The sequence below is a fragment of the Apus apus genome, chromosome Z, assembly GCF_020740795.1.
Source record: "Apus apus isolate bApuApu2 chromosome Z, bApuApu2.pri.cur, whole genome shotgun sequence".
Classification (NCBI taxonomy): Eukaryota; Metazoa; Chordata; class Aves; order Apodiformes; family Apodidae; genus Apus; species Apus apus.
The window spans coordinates 70,190,687-70,208,044 of NC_067312.1; the positions used below are offsets into that span (position 1 = coordinate 70,190,687).

Consider the following 17,358-nt stretch of genomic DNA (forward strand, 5'->3'; position numbering starts at 1 on the left):
CCAGGCCTTTGTGAAATAAGCTGATTGTTACGGACAATAATTGTATTCAAATAAGTGTATGCATTAAGTATGTACTTGTTGCTGTTGGATGCTCGTCAGATAGCTGTGTGAGACCTTGAGGTGTTATGCAGCATGCTGAAGACCAATGGAGTGCCTGTTTCATGGGCATGGTTATCAATACTATCATATATTCAAATTGTTTAATTTTTGCTTACCAGTAGGCATAAAGTACTGCATTAAGTTGTGATGCATACATACCCTTTGTTTCACCATTCGTGGGCTTGGCAAGTCTCTCTTTGAATGATGTATTAGTTTTAAAAAATGTTCTTGTCACATGCATATTGTGGTAATAAATGAATGCATCTGATCTGAACCATTTGGTGAGAGGAAACCTTATACCTCAGTGGAGTATGCAAGACATAAAGCTGTGTAGCTGCAGGGTAGCTGAAGTGATAGCAGGGGATTGAAGTATTTTGTTGGGCTCTGAGCTTTGAAAAGAGACAGTACGAGGTGGTCAAAGTACATTGAATAGGTTAGGGTGTGGGACTAAATGCACTGACAGGAGTAGAAGGAAAACTAGAGACAACTCCACAGGACTAGTATCCAAACATTACACTAAAGGGATTTGAGTCCATGCAGTTTACTTCAGGGACGTGTAAAGAACTTCTTGATTATATGTTATAGGTAATTGCACACGACGGGTGTTCAGACATGAAAAAGGTGTGGAATTAGAAAGCACTTCAGAGTGACCAAAAACTTACAGCGTTGGGTGTCTAGTAATCTTTGTTAAACAAATGAAACGGGATGTTTTGCGATAGGGAATGTGAATAACAGATAGCTTTCTGATGAGTTAGTAGGTTTATAAAAAGAGAATTAAAGAAAATATATTTTCTGGGAGGGTCTTAGAAGAAGTTAAGGAGCCGGCCAATGAGTTTTCTGTTTTGAGTAGAATAGAGATGATAAGCTGAATTACCATGCTGTGTTTGTTGTTTGTTTTTTGTTTTTTTTTCTTCCTGGTCTTGGAGGAAGGTTTAAGAGGCAGATTTAAAGACAGCTCATTGGTCATCGTGGGGGAGGGGTACTGACCTCAACCTGCTTAAATGCTTTGCAGCTGTGTGTTAAGATGACTGTTACACTTCAGTGCTTCAGCTGGTTATCTGCTTTATGGCTCTGATATATTTTAAGTGTTAGCCTTTGTTTATTCTTACCTGAAACATTTGGGCATAGCTTAAAGTAAATTGAGGTTGATTGGCTGGGTTGCTAGGGAACAAAGAGAAATCTGGGTTTTTCAAGTGTCTTGTCCACATACTCAGTGCTGAACTGGTTGTCAAGTTTGAACTCCTAAAGGAGGTGCTTTTTTTTTTATTTGCTATCACTTCTGCTATCAGAAGGAAACTTTTTATGCTTCCTACAGCAGCTTAAAGCATGAAATGTCTGGGATTATGTAGGCATCATGCATTAAACTGTTTGCTTGTGTTGCAAGGGTAATGATGGCTTATTCTGGGTTTTTTTTGCATGTGAGCTGCATGGTGTGAAATGTGTAAGGGGATTAGACTGGAAGATCGTAGTATCCCTTCTGGTTTTAAACTTCCTGGTGTTATAATCCTGTATGACATGTTTTCATATACGTTTCTTTTTAATAAGGCAGCCTCAATTTCCTGATTTAAGGTAATTTTTTTAGTGTGTTATGCATTGTGTAGTGAGTATACTATAGAGCATATTGAGAGTACATAGAGGCTGACAGTCTGCAGTCCTGTTTGTGTTTACACTTATTTTTCATGGAGAGAGGAGTGTTATTGGATGAAACAGAGGTTGTGTCTTAATAGTAACACTTCAAATTTGGTAAGAGCAAAAAGCTGTGAATGAAATGCTGTGTTTTTCTTTTTAGGCTTAAGAAGGCTAAAGCTTCACTGTAAGTGTAACTAGAATGGACAGTTACTTCAAAGCTGCAGTCTGTGACTTGGACAAACTACTTGATGAATTTGAACAGAATACAGGTTAGTTCCTCCACGGCCTTGTTCTCCAGCATAATAATATTGGTCAAATTACTGTTACTGTGGAATTGAAAGTAGTGTATGCTAAGTAGAAGCTTATATTAATGAATAGATGGGATTTGGAGGGAGTGCACTGTGAAAAGAGAGTTTTATAACCTCTGCTTTTGATATCTCTTTGCTGAAAACAGATGAAAATGACTGCTACAGAACACCTCAAAATCTGTATGACTCGAAACAACATTCGCTCTCTTCAGTTCTGGATTGCTTACATCTGTACCCAACACCAAAACTGCAAGAGGATGCTAACAATTGTACTTCATCAGAAGAAATACCTCTAGCTAGCCACATCGGAACAAGTGAAGTGCTTCTGAGTTACTCACCACAAAATGAGCAGAGCATTGCTGGACCTGATCTTTTGTCTACTGTGGACAGTAGCTCTTTACATGAAATTGACGCTTCAAACCTGGGAGGGTGTAGTGTACCTGTGTGTGATCTTGTTAATGACACAGGTAGCTTAATCCATTCAGTGGCTGCTCATGAAGATACTCAAAAGTTACAGCCAGATGACTTGCCATGCAGTGAAGATTCAATTGGCTTTGGCATATCTAGCATACCTGTTCTTAATTCTGTGTCATCAGCAGGTTGCAGTGGTGCTTCAAGTACAGAGCAGAATGATGGGGACTCAGCGCTAGAAGATTCAGGACATCTTAAGACAGAGGAGATTAGTAATTTAGGTTTAAAATTGGACAGTTATGCTACAGCAAAGGTCTCGGATCCATATGATGATCAACACAGGACAGAATCTGTAAAGTGCAGTGAAGTATCTGATCAGCCTGAACAAACTGCTCACTCTGACACTGCATGTGTCTCTGTAAAATCACAGGATTCAAATGCATACAGTCCCAAAGATGAGAAAGCATATGAAAAATGGCCTTGTGAACCACAAAATGAAAGTGCATGCTCTGCAGTAAGCAAAGAGATGTATGGAAGAAATGAAATAGAAAAGACAGATTTAAAGGATGAGACTAAGGTTGAATTTATGCCTTCAGATCTGCCAAAGAGGCCTCAGTTGCACAAAAGCCACGCAACATTATCTGGAAATTGTGTTTTACCAATCTCCTCATGTCAAGCAGAAGCTGAAGTAGAATTGGAACAGAAAATCACAGAAGAGGATGTAGGTAGCAAAGAACTGAATAGCAATGAAATACTAAACAGTGTTTCAACTTCATGTATTTCAGCCAGTGACATCCAGGCCTCTCTGTCATGTCTTCCACTGCCTGTATCGATATGTGGGTCATTAGCTGTAAAGGAAGAAAAAGTTAACCCCCTCCCTCAAAATGAAATGGCAGAGGTTATTAGTGATATTTTAACTGTTCCTGCTGGAAAGTCTAAAACTGATCTGTGCAGTAGAGAATCCTGTGAAAACACTGACTTGCATGAGCAGGAAGGATATATGGCTAAAATCAGTGAAAGTATTGTGGGAAAAAGCACAGACAAAGAGAAGTATGATACTGAGGATGTAATTTATGACAGTGATTCTCAGCAAATCAAAGCTTTTGCTTCTAGTTTTCTAGAATATGAATCTGAGCCATATGGTGTTGGTGTAGACTCTTGTGATGAAAGTATGAGTGCAGTTATGGCTGACTTTGCTGCTGAGGAAGATGTTTTTAAAAGTGATACTTTAATAAGCGATGCTGAGCTTGATGATTTCTTGTACGGACAAGGCCTTCAGTCCCATGTGTTAAAGGCTTCAGACGATGGAAGTAACGTAATGGAAGCTGACGTAGGTGAAGGGAACTTAACAGATGTGAACAACCTGGATTTCACAGAGGTCACTGAAGAAAATACACAAGCAAAACTGGAGGAGATAACTAGCATGAATAGTAATCTTAAAGTATCCCTTTCTGCCAGTGAAGCAGGATCTGCAACAGAAGAGACTATTCAGGACATGACTGAGAGTGATAGTGAAGCACTAGTTTCTAATGTTTATAATGAAGGTGCAAGACCAAAGCAGATGCTTGGCCTTTCCCAAGGGCAGAAACAACTGAATAGAACTCACGTACTTCAGAGAGAAAATCAGGAAGCTGGTCCTGTTACTCCAGAAACTTCCCTCTCGGGCACCAGCATAAATGTTGGTAAAAGCTCTGAACACATGAACTCTGGGGAAAGCAGCTCTGAAGCTGGAGGGGATCAAACATCTGAAAATGTAGAATCACTTAAAATGCCTCCAGCTCTCTCACGGAAACAGCCCTTGTGGATTCCTGATTCAGAGGCACCCAACTGCATGAACTGCCAAGTCAAGTTCACATTTACAAAAAGGCGACACCACTGTCGTGCATGTGGAAAGGTAAGTTATTGGAGAGGGGCCATTTCCTTTCTCATGGGAATCTTTCACTTCAGGCCAGGCCTGCAAAATTGAGAGACAAAAAACAATTGACTCATAGAAGGAAACTGAGGCGGGCATATTGAGAGATGGAGCGTCTTGCTACAGACATGTTGCATGTTGTTGTGTTTTCAACCGCTTGGACATAAGGAGAAACTGGTAGAAATTCCCAGTTGTCTTCTGTGGACTATTCTGGAAGACAATTGTATAGTTTTCATGTGGTCCTGCAGCTTTTTTTGTCAATGAAAATGGCAACTATTTTGAATTCTGTACTGGGGGGAGTGTGAGGTTAATGGTCCCTGCTGTCTCCCGCCTGCAGAACTTGTGAGGCCAAACAACTTCACAGTTTCTTTATTTCTTCTTTTTTTCATCTTGTGGTACACTTCCTCTTCCTAGCTCAACCATAATCACTCTCTTTGCTCAGCAGCCTCATCTCAGTCTCATTTTCCACATTACATTACTGTCCCTTAGTGTATCTTCACCTGTGCATTAGGATTAAAGCTGCTTCTTGTGTTCAGTCCCAGTGTCACCAAGTGTAAAAGGAGAATACCAATTGTAAAGGATTGTACTGCTTAGCATTTTTAGCCCTAAGGGGGATTGTAACTGATTAGCAATTAATCTTCACCAGTTACATTCTTAACATCTTTACTGAGCATGTGCATTTGCAGTTGAGGTAAATTAACTGTGACACTCATGCAGAAGCAATCAGAGTTGTTGTTTTTTTGAGCTCACATTACACTGATCAGGTGTTACTGTTTTTGCAGTGACTTTTCCTACTTAAGGGAGTTTGCTTGTAATAACTAATTTTTTTTCTCTGTCACTACTGCTTGGGCTTGTTTGTTATTTGTGTTTTTTTTTTCTCCTTAATCCACTTTGTTTTCCTGTAGATACTCTGGAGTAGCAGAAGGCTTCTAGTGTTCTTTCGTTTTGTTTGTTGTTTTTTCTTCTGACAGGAATTGTAAAAGTTCAGATAGTTGAGCTGCCTGTAAACTTTCAAGAAAAAGAATAAATGAGATAAAAGTTCTACCTGGGACTTCAAAAACTTGCAGTTCACCCTTGAAAGAATATTAGGTAAAAGTGAGAAAAGCAGCAGGAACTCTTGCGGAAAAAGCTTTACCAGAGACATAATTCTTTGGATGGGATTGTTCAGGTGTAGTCCAAGCTAAAGTGATAATTTTTTCCCCATGTCTGCTTAGAAATTGACTGGAGAATACATCCTGTTGGAGTAGAAGACCATATTGTATTCTTTCAAAGCAGTCTTTGTGTTTTTAAAATATTTTGCTGAAAGGAGCTAATAATGTGAAAACAGCAATATTTGTTCTTTGACAGAGTTGGGAAGCAAATGTAATTCCTGAGCCAGCATTAGTAAATAGCTTGGGAAGCAGAGACCTCTGGTTTGGGCACTTGTCTGTGAGGTAGAAGAGGCAGTTTCTGCTGGGGACCCCAGAGCTGGATGCAGTAAAAGCCTCTTTAGTCTTTTCCCTTCTCAAACAGAAATATATTGTAAGATACATATGCTAAAGCTCCTTTTCTTGATCCTTACTTCCAAAAATATGTCTGCCTGCTTTATATAATACAATCAGATTTAGTAAAAGGAGTTTAATAGGAATGCCACTGAGAAAATGCTGTGATTTTATCTATGGTGTTTAATTAAATTTTTTTCTGTTCAGGTTTTTTGTGGTGGCTGTTGCAAGCGAAAGTGCAAACTACAATACATGGAGAAGGAAGCAAGAGTCTGTACTGGCTGTTACGATGATATTAATAAAGGTATTTTTTTTTTTAATTGTAGTAATCATGGAAAAATAACGGGGACAGCTGGTATCTCTTTAAACTTTGTTCTTTTTGAGGTGCTTCACTCCTTTAATTGGTGCATGTTTTCCTGTTTCTGAGAAGGAGGAAGAGTATAATTGTACCTCTTAGTTGGATTTCAGTTCCTGTTTTAAACTTTGAGTAGCTAGCTTGTTTCATTTTATTAAAATAAAAAAGTAGACTTAAGCTGCATATGACTAAATCTCAAGTGAGGCTGTTGTGTTATCTGTGGCAGGAGTCTAGCAATAGTGATCCTCCCTCACAGTAGCCTTCTGTGTATTTAAACCTTCATAGTTCTCACATAATATTTGGTCGTTTTATGTAGCTTTCTGTTCTGATATTTTTACAAGTCCCTTAACAACACTACAGTAATTGAATCATAAGATAACCTTTTCCTAACTGAAAGCAAAGCAGAGATGCTTATGGAAGCATCAGGAGAAAAAATATGAGGTCTGATTATTAACATTTCATAGAATCATTACGGTTGGAAGGGACGTTAAAGATCATCAAGTTCCAACCCCCCTGCCATGAGCAGGGAACCCCACCACTAGATCAGGTTGCACAAAACCTTGGCCAACCTGGCCTTAAAAACCTCCAGGGATGGGGCATCAACAACCCCCTGAGCAACCCATTCCAGTTTCTCACCATCCTTATAGTGAAGAATTTCCTCCTAATATCTAATGTAAATCCCTCTCTCAGTTTAGAACCATTACCCCTTGTCCTATCACTTGTCTTCTCTGATGAAAAGCCCCTCCCCAGCTTTTCTGTAGCCCCTTTCAAGCACTAGAAGGTGCTATAAAGTCTCCCTGAAGCCTTCTCTTCTCCAGGCTGAACAGCCCTAACTCTCTCAGCCTGTCTTCATAACAGAGCTGCTCCAGCCCTTTGATCATCTTGGTGGCCCTTTTCTGGACCCTCTCTAATGGGTCTGTATCTTTCTTGTGCTGAGGGCACTAGAACTGTACACAGTATTCCAGGTGGGGTCTCACCAGAGCAGAGTACAGGGGCAGAATCCTCTCCCTGGCCCTCTTGGCCACACTTCTTTGGATGCAGCCCAGGACACAACTGTCTCCAGCACACACTGGTGGCTCATGTAGAGATTCTCACCTGCTGCCACCCCCAAGTCCTTCTCCGCAGGACTGGTCTCCAGCCATTCTTCCCCCAGCCTGTATTTGTGCCTGGGGTTGTGCTGACCCAGGTGCAGGACCCTGCACTTGGCCTTGTTGATCTTCATGAGGTTGGCACTGGCCCCACCTCTCCAGCCTGTCAAGCCCCCTCTGGATGGTCCGTTCCCTCTAGGGTGTCAACCACACCACACACCTTGGTATCATCAGCAAACCTGCTGAGGAGACACTCAATCCCACTGTCCGTGTCTCCAGCAAAGATGTTGGACAGCACTGGTCCCAATACTGACACCTGAGGGACACCACTTGTCAGCTGCCTCCATTTGGACATTGAGCCAGTGACCATAACTCTCTGGGTGTGGCCATCCAGCCAATCTTTTATCCACTGAGTGGTCCATCTGTCAAATCCATGCCTTGTCAGTTTGGAGACCAGGATGTCATGTGGGACAGTGTCAAAGGCCTTGCACAAATCCAGGTAGATGACATCAGTTGTTTTGCCACCATCCACCATCTCTCTAGCCTTGCTGTAGAAGGCCACCAGCTTGGTCAGGCATGACTTGCCCTTATTGAAGCCCTCTTGGCTGTCACCAGTCATCTCTTTATTTTCCATGTACCTTAGCAGACTTTCCAGGAGCATCTACTCCATGACCCTGCCAGGCACAGAGGTGAGACTGACCAGCCTCTAGTTCCCTGGGTCTTCCTTTTCCCCTTTTTAAAAATAAGGGCTATGTTCCTTTTTTTCCAATCAATGGGAACCTCACCAGACTGCCATGACCTCTCAGATACGATGGATAGGGGCTCAGTAACTGCACCCACCAGCTCCCCCAGGACCTGTCGGTGAATCCCATCAGGTTCCATAGATTGATGCACCTTCAGGTTCTTTGGATGGTCACGCATCTTCTCTACACCTACAGTGGGGGGTAATTCATTCTCCCAGTCCCTCCTTTCACCTTCTATGACCTTTGTGTTGAGGTTGGAGCACTTGCCAGAGAAGACTGAAGCAAAGAAGTCATTGAGGACCTCAGCCTTCTCAATATCCTGTGTTGCTGCCTCACTCCTTTCCTTCAGGAGAGGGCCTACACTCTCCTTGGATGTCCTTTTCTCCCCAACATACCTAAAGAAGCTTTTCTTATTGTTCTTAACATCCCTGGCAAGATATAATTCTAGCAGGGATTTGGCTCTCCTCACCTGATCCCTCGCTGCTCAGACAACCTCTCTGTAATCCTCCCATGATAACTGCCCTGGCTTCCACCCCCTTTAGGTTTCCTTCTTCAGTCTGAGCTTTTCTAGGAGCTGCTTTCTCATCCATGCTGGCCTCCTGGAGTTTCTACCTGACTTCCTCTTAGTTGGGATGCAATGTTTTGGGGCCTGGAGAAGGTGATCCTTGCATATCAGCCAGCTTTCATGGTAACCCCTACCCTCCAGGATGGTATCCCAAGACACTCCCTTGAGCAGATCCCTGAAGAGGCTGAAATCTGCCTTTCTGAAGTCAAGGGTACTAATCCTGCTGTGAGCCCTCCCTGCTGCCCTAAGGATCCTGAACTCCCACCATTTTGTGATCACTACAACCAAGGCTGCCCTGGAGCTTAACATCCCTCACCAGCCCTTCCTCGTTGGTGAGGACAAGATCCAGCACAGCACCTCTCCTTGTTGGTTCCTCAATTACTTGGAAAAGGAAGTTATCATACTTGCACTTTAGGAGCCTCCTGGATTGTTTGTGTTTAGCAGAGTTGTTCTTCCAACAAATGTCAAGGTGGTTGAAGTCTCCCGTGAGGACCATAGCTTGGGAATGTGAAGCTGCTCCAATCTGTCTATATAGTGCCTCATCTGTATTATCCTCCTGCTCAGGTGACCTGTAGCAAACCCCCACCATGATGTCACCTTGCCCTTTCTTCCCCTTAATTTTAACCCATAAGCTCTCTATTGGCTCCTCATCCATCCCCAGGGAGAGCTCCATGCACTCCAGCTGGTCCTTGACATAGAGGACATCACCCCCACCCTGTCTCCCCTGTCTGTCCTTCCTAAAGAGTTTAGAACCCTCTACTCTGACACTCCAGTCATAGGAGCCATCCCACCAGGTCTCAGTGATGCTAATGGCATCATAGCCCTGCAGGCTCACCCTTATCTCTAATTCCTCCTGTTTATTCCCCATGCTGCATGCATTTGTATAAAGGCACTTAAGCTGGGCCTCCAGTGAGGTTGCCTGACTAGCTGACCTGACCACCACACTACCCCTAGGCTCATCTGTAGTAAGCCTAGCTTTATCCCCCACCCCCTTCCAACGTAGTTTAAAGCCCTATCAATGAGTCCCACTAACTCCTGCTCTAGTACCCTTTTTCCCCTGTGGGACAAGGTCTTCCCATCCAGTGTCAGCAGTCCTGGTGTCCTGTAAACCAAACCATGATCAAAAACCCCGAAGTCCTGCTGGTACCACCAGTTTTGGAGCCAGGCATTGATCTGTGAGTTCTTCTTCTTGAGCCACTCATCATTACCCAAACCTGGAGGGACAGAGGAGAACAGAGCTTGTGCACCTAAGCCTTTGACCAGTTGTCCCACTGCCCTAAAATCTTTCTTTATGACTCTCAAACCTCTTTTCTCCACTTCATCACTACCTACATAAAAGATCAAAAGAGGATAATAGTCTGAGGGCTGTATCAGACCAGGAAGTTTCTGATTATATCCCTTACCCTGGCTCCAGGGAGGTAGCAGACTTCCCTATGGGAAGGGTCTGGCTGGCATATGGGACCTTCAATTCCCCTCAAAATGGTACCCCCTCTCACTGTCACCCTCCTCTTGCTCTTCTCAGAAGCATTCCTAATCTGAGGAACTGGCTGCTTTGGCAGCTCCCTGGATGGGGCTTCTTCAGCATCATTGCTTGACTGGCCCCCTATCTCCAGACTGTATCTGTTCTGTAAGGGCACCTGGAAACGTGGGGAGGGTTCAGTGAGAACTCTTCTGCTGCCCCTAGCAGGGACCTGCTTCCATTCCCTTCCATCCTCTCCTAGTTCCCTTCCTTCCTGCTGGTGACCAGAGGGCTGAGGATATCTTATACCTCTTGTGAAGCTACAATCTGCTGCCTTTTCCCGAAGGATGGCAGGGTGCAGCTCCACCAATCTATGTCCCTTTCACATTCCCATATGGTCCTTAACCTCTCCACTTCCTGCTTAAGCTCAGCAACCAGGCTGAGCAAATCATTTACCTGGTCGTAGCGCACACAGGTGTTGTCTTTACTGTCATCCTGTAAGACTGACAGACTCAGACACTCCACGCTCAGACACTCCCATCACCTGCACAGCTGCATGCCTCTGAGGCAGATCAGCCTGGGTTCCAACACTTCTTTTCCCTGAGGCTTTTGAACGAGTGGAGACCATCTCCCACCTGCCCTGCCTGCTGAGACCTCCCCAACACCTCCTCTCGCTCACATGCCCTGTGGCGCTGGCGCTGGCTGCTCTCCTCACAGTCAACTTTAATTAAGTTGAAAACGTAGCAGATTTCTAATATGTCACGTTAATGGACTTTTACTTGATAAATGTTGTATATGTACTTGCACCAAGGTACAGGGATCATCATATGGGTCAATGTAGTAACTGCAGGAGTAGAAAGATTTATAAATTATGCACTACTTCTGCAAAAAAAACCAAATCAAAACCAAACCCACTCTTAACACTGTGTTACAAATGAAATTTAATCAACTGTGAAGTCTTAAAAGCTGACCATATTTTTTTTCAGCACAGGCATTTGAAAGGATGATGAGTCCCACTGGTCCTGTCCCCAGTTCCAGTGTCTCCTCTGAGTGTTCTTCTGTTTCTCCTTTGAAGGAAGCCCCGATACCTCTTGGTGCTAGCACTCCTTCACCTTCTGGAGTGCTACCTATCTCAGTACTTAAACAACCTGGTCTTGAAGGTATGCTGAACTAGTATAATATATCTTAACACTCAGGATCTCTTTGAAAAGAGCTGTTTATTGCATCATAGATACATACTTTTTGTACAGATGGAAACTCTATGAACTGGGCCACTGAAAAGTTACTTCTGTTTCCCAGTTTTGATGCTTGCCCACGTGGTCTTAAGTCTCTATTTATGACATTTGGGTGTTTTTTTTTTATTGTCCTCTCTGTTTATATTGTGGCTTGTTTTGTTGTTGTTTTTTTTGTGCAGATACTACTTTTATCATTTTATATGGTTTAAGATATCTCTGGCTTGTGTTGACTGCCAGTCTCAGAGTAAAAGCAAAAAGTAGCTGTTTAGGGAAAGTTGCTAGGGAGCAGTGGGCAGTCATTCTTTGTATAAATATGACTGAGTGGCCAAGTCAGGTCTTAGTTCCACTTTTATTAAACATCAAACCTTTAATGAAAATAATTTTTTATACAGTGATAAGCTAACATATTTAGAGTGTATTTCATCTTTCAGTTCTGGTATGTATTTCATTCTCACCTCACTACAGAAGGATGATTGAGGAAGTAGCCTTCCTTATACAGGAGCTGGTAGATTTTAACTATAGCATGGGAGCTTCCTCTGCAAGTAGAAATTTTCTTCTTTGCCTATATTTGCCTACCTGAAGACAGGCTGGTGTGCAACCTCTGCTTGGCTCCTGTAAACAGATTCTCTATGTATTTCAGGGGAGAAAGGGCTTAATTTTTATCCTTTTCAATTATTACAACAGTACAGTAACATGAAGTCAATGTTTTCTTAACCTGTCCTAGGGCTGTGCCCCAAAGAGCAGAGGAGAGTTTGGTTTGCTGATGGCATTTTGCCAAATGGTGAAGTGGCAGATACAACAAAACTTTCATCTGGAGCAAAGACGTCATCTCAGGACTGCAGTCCAGTAAACCCTGACTTGCCAGAGGTGCATATGATATTAATTAAGTGTGTGTAGGTGCATGAACTACCTCTTGAACTACTTTTGCTATAGACAAGTTTTGCTTCACAACTTTTGCAATCTAAGCCAGTATTTGATTATTTCTTGGGGGTGGCTGAGGAGTCCTTGGATTGAAATATTCTGTAGAGCATACTTCAAAGGAAACCATGTTTGGTTTGGGGTGTATGTGAATTTTACAAGTTGTATGGCAGAAGATTTTCCAAAACTTAAGGGTTTTTTTTTTTATGCAGCCTTTAATTAACTACTTCTATGAGGGTAACCTCAGCCATAGTTCTGAAACTTGCCATGAACAACATGCTTATCATAGAAGTTTAAGGAGTTTTTCCAGTGGCTTGCAATAATTTGCCTGGTGGAGCAGACTTAAGCAGGAGCTGCTTAATGCCCTAGAATAATACATTATGGGGTGCAGCAAGATCTACTTATTGCTTCTAATGTGAACTAATATTGAACTGATAGGAGAATTGGCTTTTTTAGAACAGATAGTTTTTATGGTGTTGAACCAGTTGTGCTGGACAAGGAAAGTACAAAGAAATGCTGCAAGTTTGCTGTGGAAAGCATTTCAGAGATTTTTCAGCTGGGGCCTCTCTCAACTAAATGGTGGCTCTGAAGCACTCTCAAGTGATAACATGTTCTGTGATTCTAACAGCATTCAGGAGTTGTTAAATTAGTAAAATTGATGACCTAGTTGATTATTATTTTTTTGTATATGGAGGGTTTAAACAGTTACCAAGTGTATAGCATGTAAATCATGTTAATTCATTAAGAATGGATAATAAAAAATATGACTTAATTTGAACAAGGAAAGACTCCAGTAAATTGCAGGTGAGTCTGGCCTTCCTAGAGACTTCAGACCATTCAGAGTAAAAAGCAGGAAAGTGTTAATTTATGTTTCTTCCAGGGATGATTGTGCTTCACACTTCTATTAGTCTGTAAATAAGTTAGCAGTGGTGTAGGGGTAATGCTGATATGGTTGATGAATCTGTATTCCTATAAAAGTTCACCAAGAGCTCTCAGGGAAAAGAAAATTAGGCATAATAATATAAATGAGAAAACCTCCTTCCAATTTGTAAAGATAAAACTGAATAGCCCACTTAAGTGATAAAGGGATGAAGATTTGAGACTTAGTTGTTGGACTCTGTGCTATTCAGCATATTCACAGATGCTAAAAAGGTAGAGATTTATAGACTTAGAGATTTCAAGGGAGATTAGATTTCCAATACTAATGAACTGGATGCTAATATGACAGATGCTGTTATGTCTTTAAATGCAGCATTAAGGTGTGCATGGCTTTCACTGGGCTTTTTAAGGTTACATTTATTACTGCATCACTTAACCAGAAGAGGAGAATTTTAAAATCAGTGATCAACCTGAAGAAGATATTTAAGCAGTTTGTTAAAAAGGGAAGTAAATGGCTAGTATAGATTCATGGAATGGTTTGAGTTAAAAGGGACCTTTAAAGGAGTCCCTGTCTGACCTGACTTTGAATGTTTCCAGGGATGGGGCAGACAAGGATGGTAAAAGAGAAGACGTTAAATGGAAAACTTGTTAAAACGCTAAAGGCATCAGTGCTGTTTCCGGAATATACCCAATAACTCTTGCTGTACCCATTTTAGCAGTCAAAAGGTATAGCCTGTCTTCAGTTTTGGGGAAAGAGCAGTGTATTATCACTTGCAAAAGATGAGCAACATCTAAAATGAAAAGCAGCTTGGACAAAGTGAGTGGGAAACAATTAGCTGATTGTTCTTGTATGCAGCTTCAGAAGCTCAGATTAAATCATAGTGCGGCTCTAAACCAAGAGATGTACTTTATTAGGTAGCATATAATCCCCAACATGCTGCCACAGAGTGCTGTGAAGGTCAGAGGTATAAAGTGATACGAAACACCAGCAAGGAAATTTGTGGGGAAAAAATGTTAGGAGGCAAATTTAGTAATCTTTTTGTCTGTGTGTTACTGGGGTGTTATTTTGTGGGTTGGTGTCTTTATTTTTTCTGGCACATGTATCCTCTAAACAGATAATTTGCTGGAAGCTGATGGCATACCAGGAGAACTATTGCAGGGCAAGCATGGAGTTGTTAGGTTTCCTTTTGTTGCAATGCAGAATCTTCCCTGTACAGATAGAATGCAACTGACGTACTTGAAAGATGTTAGCACACATCTTGATTTAGTTTTTATTTGGTATTTTTATGGCAGCTCATATCCCAGTGTATCTATGCTCATAGCTTGTCATACACCTTTTGCTGGGAGAGCTGCCTGGGTTTGACTCCAAACTGGAAATGAACTGGCCTGTGAAAAGCTAGTCTTGGGTAATAGTACATAGTGTAGAAATAGAAATACACCTGCAGGCCTGAACTGCTGGTCCCAGTGCTGGCAAATTACAGTGATGACAATGTCCAGAAGCCATGAGTAAGCACGGGGAAGCAGTAATACTAAAAAGATCCCTGAAGCAGTACTTATTTTATTGTTGATTGTGTTCCATCCGACTGTTGTATGCTAAAATACCTAATCTGCAGTGCTCTGATAAAAATTCTGTATTATTGAACAAATAAATGAATTAAAATTATGTATCTTCACCTAAAGTAGGTACTAATGTAGCTTCTAAAGATGGGGATGGGGGAAGATCCAGGAGAGATGCAATGGCTTTCTTTTTTTTTTTAGAGGAAATACATTCTTAATATTTGTGATAATTTATTTCTCGTTTTATTTCTAGAATGCTAGTAATAAAACTGCAGCTTGTTGTGAGACAGGACTATAGATCTATTTTTTTTCTTCATAGGCTGGAAACCCAGGGGAGAATGACATATTAACTGATGTAAATCCAAAACCTAAGGAAGAAAATGATACAAGAATGGAAGAATTATGTCCTTCTGTTTATTCAGATGACGCTCAGCAGGCTATTCCAAGCCAGAGTGAGGTTGGACATAGCTGTAAATCTGTAAATATAGAAGCTGAAGAGCATTCTCCTCCTGCAGAAGCTGAGAAGACCAGTTCCAGTTCCACTGACCAGACTACAAGTGATACGGTTGTTAGTCCTGTCAGTTACAGAGCCCTGTGTGGTGTTGAAAAATGTGTTTGTAAAAAGATGAGCCTTGTTCCTGATGCTGATAAACTGCCACCCCTTTTGCTTGCAGTGGGCAAAAAAGGAAAAGGTAAAATTTGATAAAGTTGTTGATACTAAATCACTTGATGCAAGACTTCTTTGTATGAAGTTATGTGTGTGTAATTTATATTTTAAGACAATTCTAACGCATCATTTATTTGCTGCATGCTAGGTGGTTGGATAATTGAACGTGCATTATTAACAAGAAATACTGTTACTGTATATGGCGTAGGAGGCAGCATACACAATTTGTCAGTAATTAACAAATTAATGGTAGCCCTAGTTTGCACCTTTGTAAAAGTTACTACTTTTTTTAATGTTCCTTGAATTTTATGGTAAGCTATTCATAGTTGACCTGTAGCTGTTCTAAGTTTGAGAATAATGATCACCCTCTTAAGACGGGAGGGTGGGATGGTCTTCTATATGTTACTGGTCTATAATTCTTGTTTTAGGTAGTTGGCTGACATATTGAACTAAATTGGTTGTTAATTTATTTAGATCCTCTAGTGGAAGAACATCCATCTCACCAACAGGTCACCTTGCTTCTTGTGGAAGGAGGTCCTAATCCATTAACTTTTATCCTAAATGCAAACTTGCTTGTGAATGTCAAGCTGACAACTTGTAAGTAGTGCACGTTTTCTCCTCCATTAAATCCAGCTTTCTCCTTCTGACTTCGAAACAGCATTACTGTGGTATCTATCTTTTAATTAAAAGATTCTTCAGAAAAGTGCTGGTACTTCTCAACGAATGGACTACATGGTTTGGGTCAGGCAGAAATTGTCATTCTGTTGCAGTGTTTGCCAGATGAAGAGATTTTTCCTAATGAAATATTAACATTATTTAATGACATCTATAAAGATGCAACTGAAGGTATGTATTTTTAATGTCTAACTTTGTATTTTGTATTCTTGCTGATCTTTAAAGCCAGAAGTTAATTGGTAATTTTTATTGAAGTATTTGTAAGTATCTAATGATTCTGTTGAAAAACCTTGCAGTGTTAGCCATGGTTTGTAAATAAACAACAGGAGGGAAGGAATGGATGTTTGTTTCTTGCTTATACTTCTGTAAACATCCTGTTTGCAGGGTTTTGTTGTTGTTACTCAGTCATATTGTGTTGGAGATTCTGGGTATGAGTCCCTGAGTCTGTGTTGTAGGACATCTAGCACTTTGTAGAAGTACAATACTCTCAGGTATGTAAATATCTGAGGTGTGTTAATTGAAGTTCATCAATTGGTGTGTGCAGGAACATGGTACACTTTAGGGGTTTTGGTATTTGTTAGGAGAATCCTAGTTCCATATTCAAGTTCATTAGTAAATACCAAGCACTAAGCCTTGGGGTTTAGGTGTCTGTCAGACTTCCAGGAGATGTGCCATACACCACATGGCTTACAAGTCTGCAGGAGGCCACTGGTTAGAGTAATTTTCTTGACACTAACGTTAAATTTCTGCAGATGTGCAAAGACTCTGTCCCTCTTTCTGCAGGAAGGTTAATAAGAAACATGGAAAACATTACTTTTACTGAAAACTTTCTCAGTAACAAAGAGCATGGAGGATTCCTGTTTGTTTCACCAACTTCTCAGAAACTTGATGAGCAGATTCTGCCAGATAACCCTTTTCTTTGTGGCATTCTCATCCATAAGCTGGAGATACCCTGGGCAAAAGCTTTTCCAATCCGTTTAATGTTGAGATTGGGAGCAGAATACGGAGGTAAGTTTTAACACTTTGGGCAGCTGTATAAATATAAACTTTCCTTTGGAAAAGGGAATACAATGGGTTTTCTGGAAGAGAAAAATACTTTAAAACATCTTTGCAGTATATTACTCTCGTGTGAAAAGTTTCGTACATGGAAAGCCACGTATTGAGACACTTGGGAATTCAAATTGCGTCACTAGACTCCCTTAATTTGTTCCTGTTAGCTGATGAGAAAGCTAAGAGACTAAAACAGCAGTACATTATCAAAATGTCTGACTTCTGTTGTCACAGGAGAAAGGTTTGAAGGGAAGTTCACAAGCCCAGTTGACAACTCTGACAAATCAGGGTTTTTTTTCAATTAAATTACTGAAATTGAGCACATAG

General features: G+C 41.2%; 1 protein-coding gene across 3 annotated transcripts in view; it reads left to right on the plus strand.

Annotated features, from left to right (window-relative positions):
- ZFYVE16 (zinc finger FYVE-type containing 16) overlaps window positions 1-17,358 on the plus strand; it is a 29,592-nt gene that overhangs the window by 4,047 nt on the left and 8,187 nt on the right. For all 3 annotated transcript variants that reach the window (XM_051643031.1, XM_051643032.1, XM_051643033.1), the window contains exons 2-10: window positions 1,889-1,997; window positions 2,183-4,341; window positions 6,048-6,144; window positions 11,037-11,210; window positions 12,010-12,152; window positions 14,959-15,331; window positions 15,781-15,903; window positions 15,997-16,152; window positions 16,765-16,989. In XM_051643031.1, the coding sequence (XP_051498991.1) occupies window positions 1,928-1,997; window positions 2,183-4,341; window positions 6,048-6,144; window positions 11,037-11,210; window positions 12,010-12,152; window positions 14,959-15,331; window positions 15,781-15,903; window positions 15,997-16,152; window positions 16,765-16,989 (3,520 nt within the window). In that variant the 5' untranslated portion in view covers window positions 1,889-1,927. The remainder of the gene's footprint in view (window positions 1-1,888; window positions 1,998-2,182; window positions 4,342-6,047; window positions 6,145-11,036; window positions 11,211-12,009; window positions 12,153-14,958; window positions 15,332-15,780; window positions 15,904-15,996; window positions 16,153-16,764; window positions 16,990-17,358) is intronic.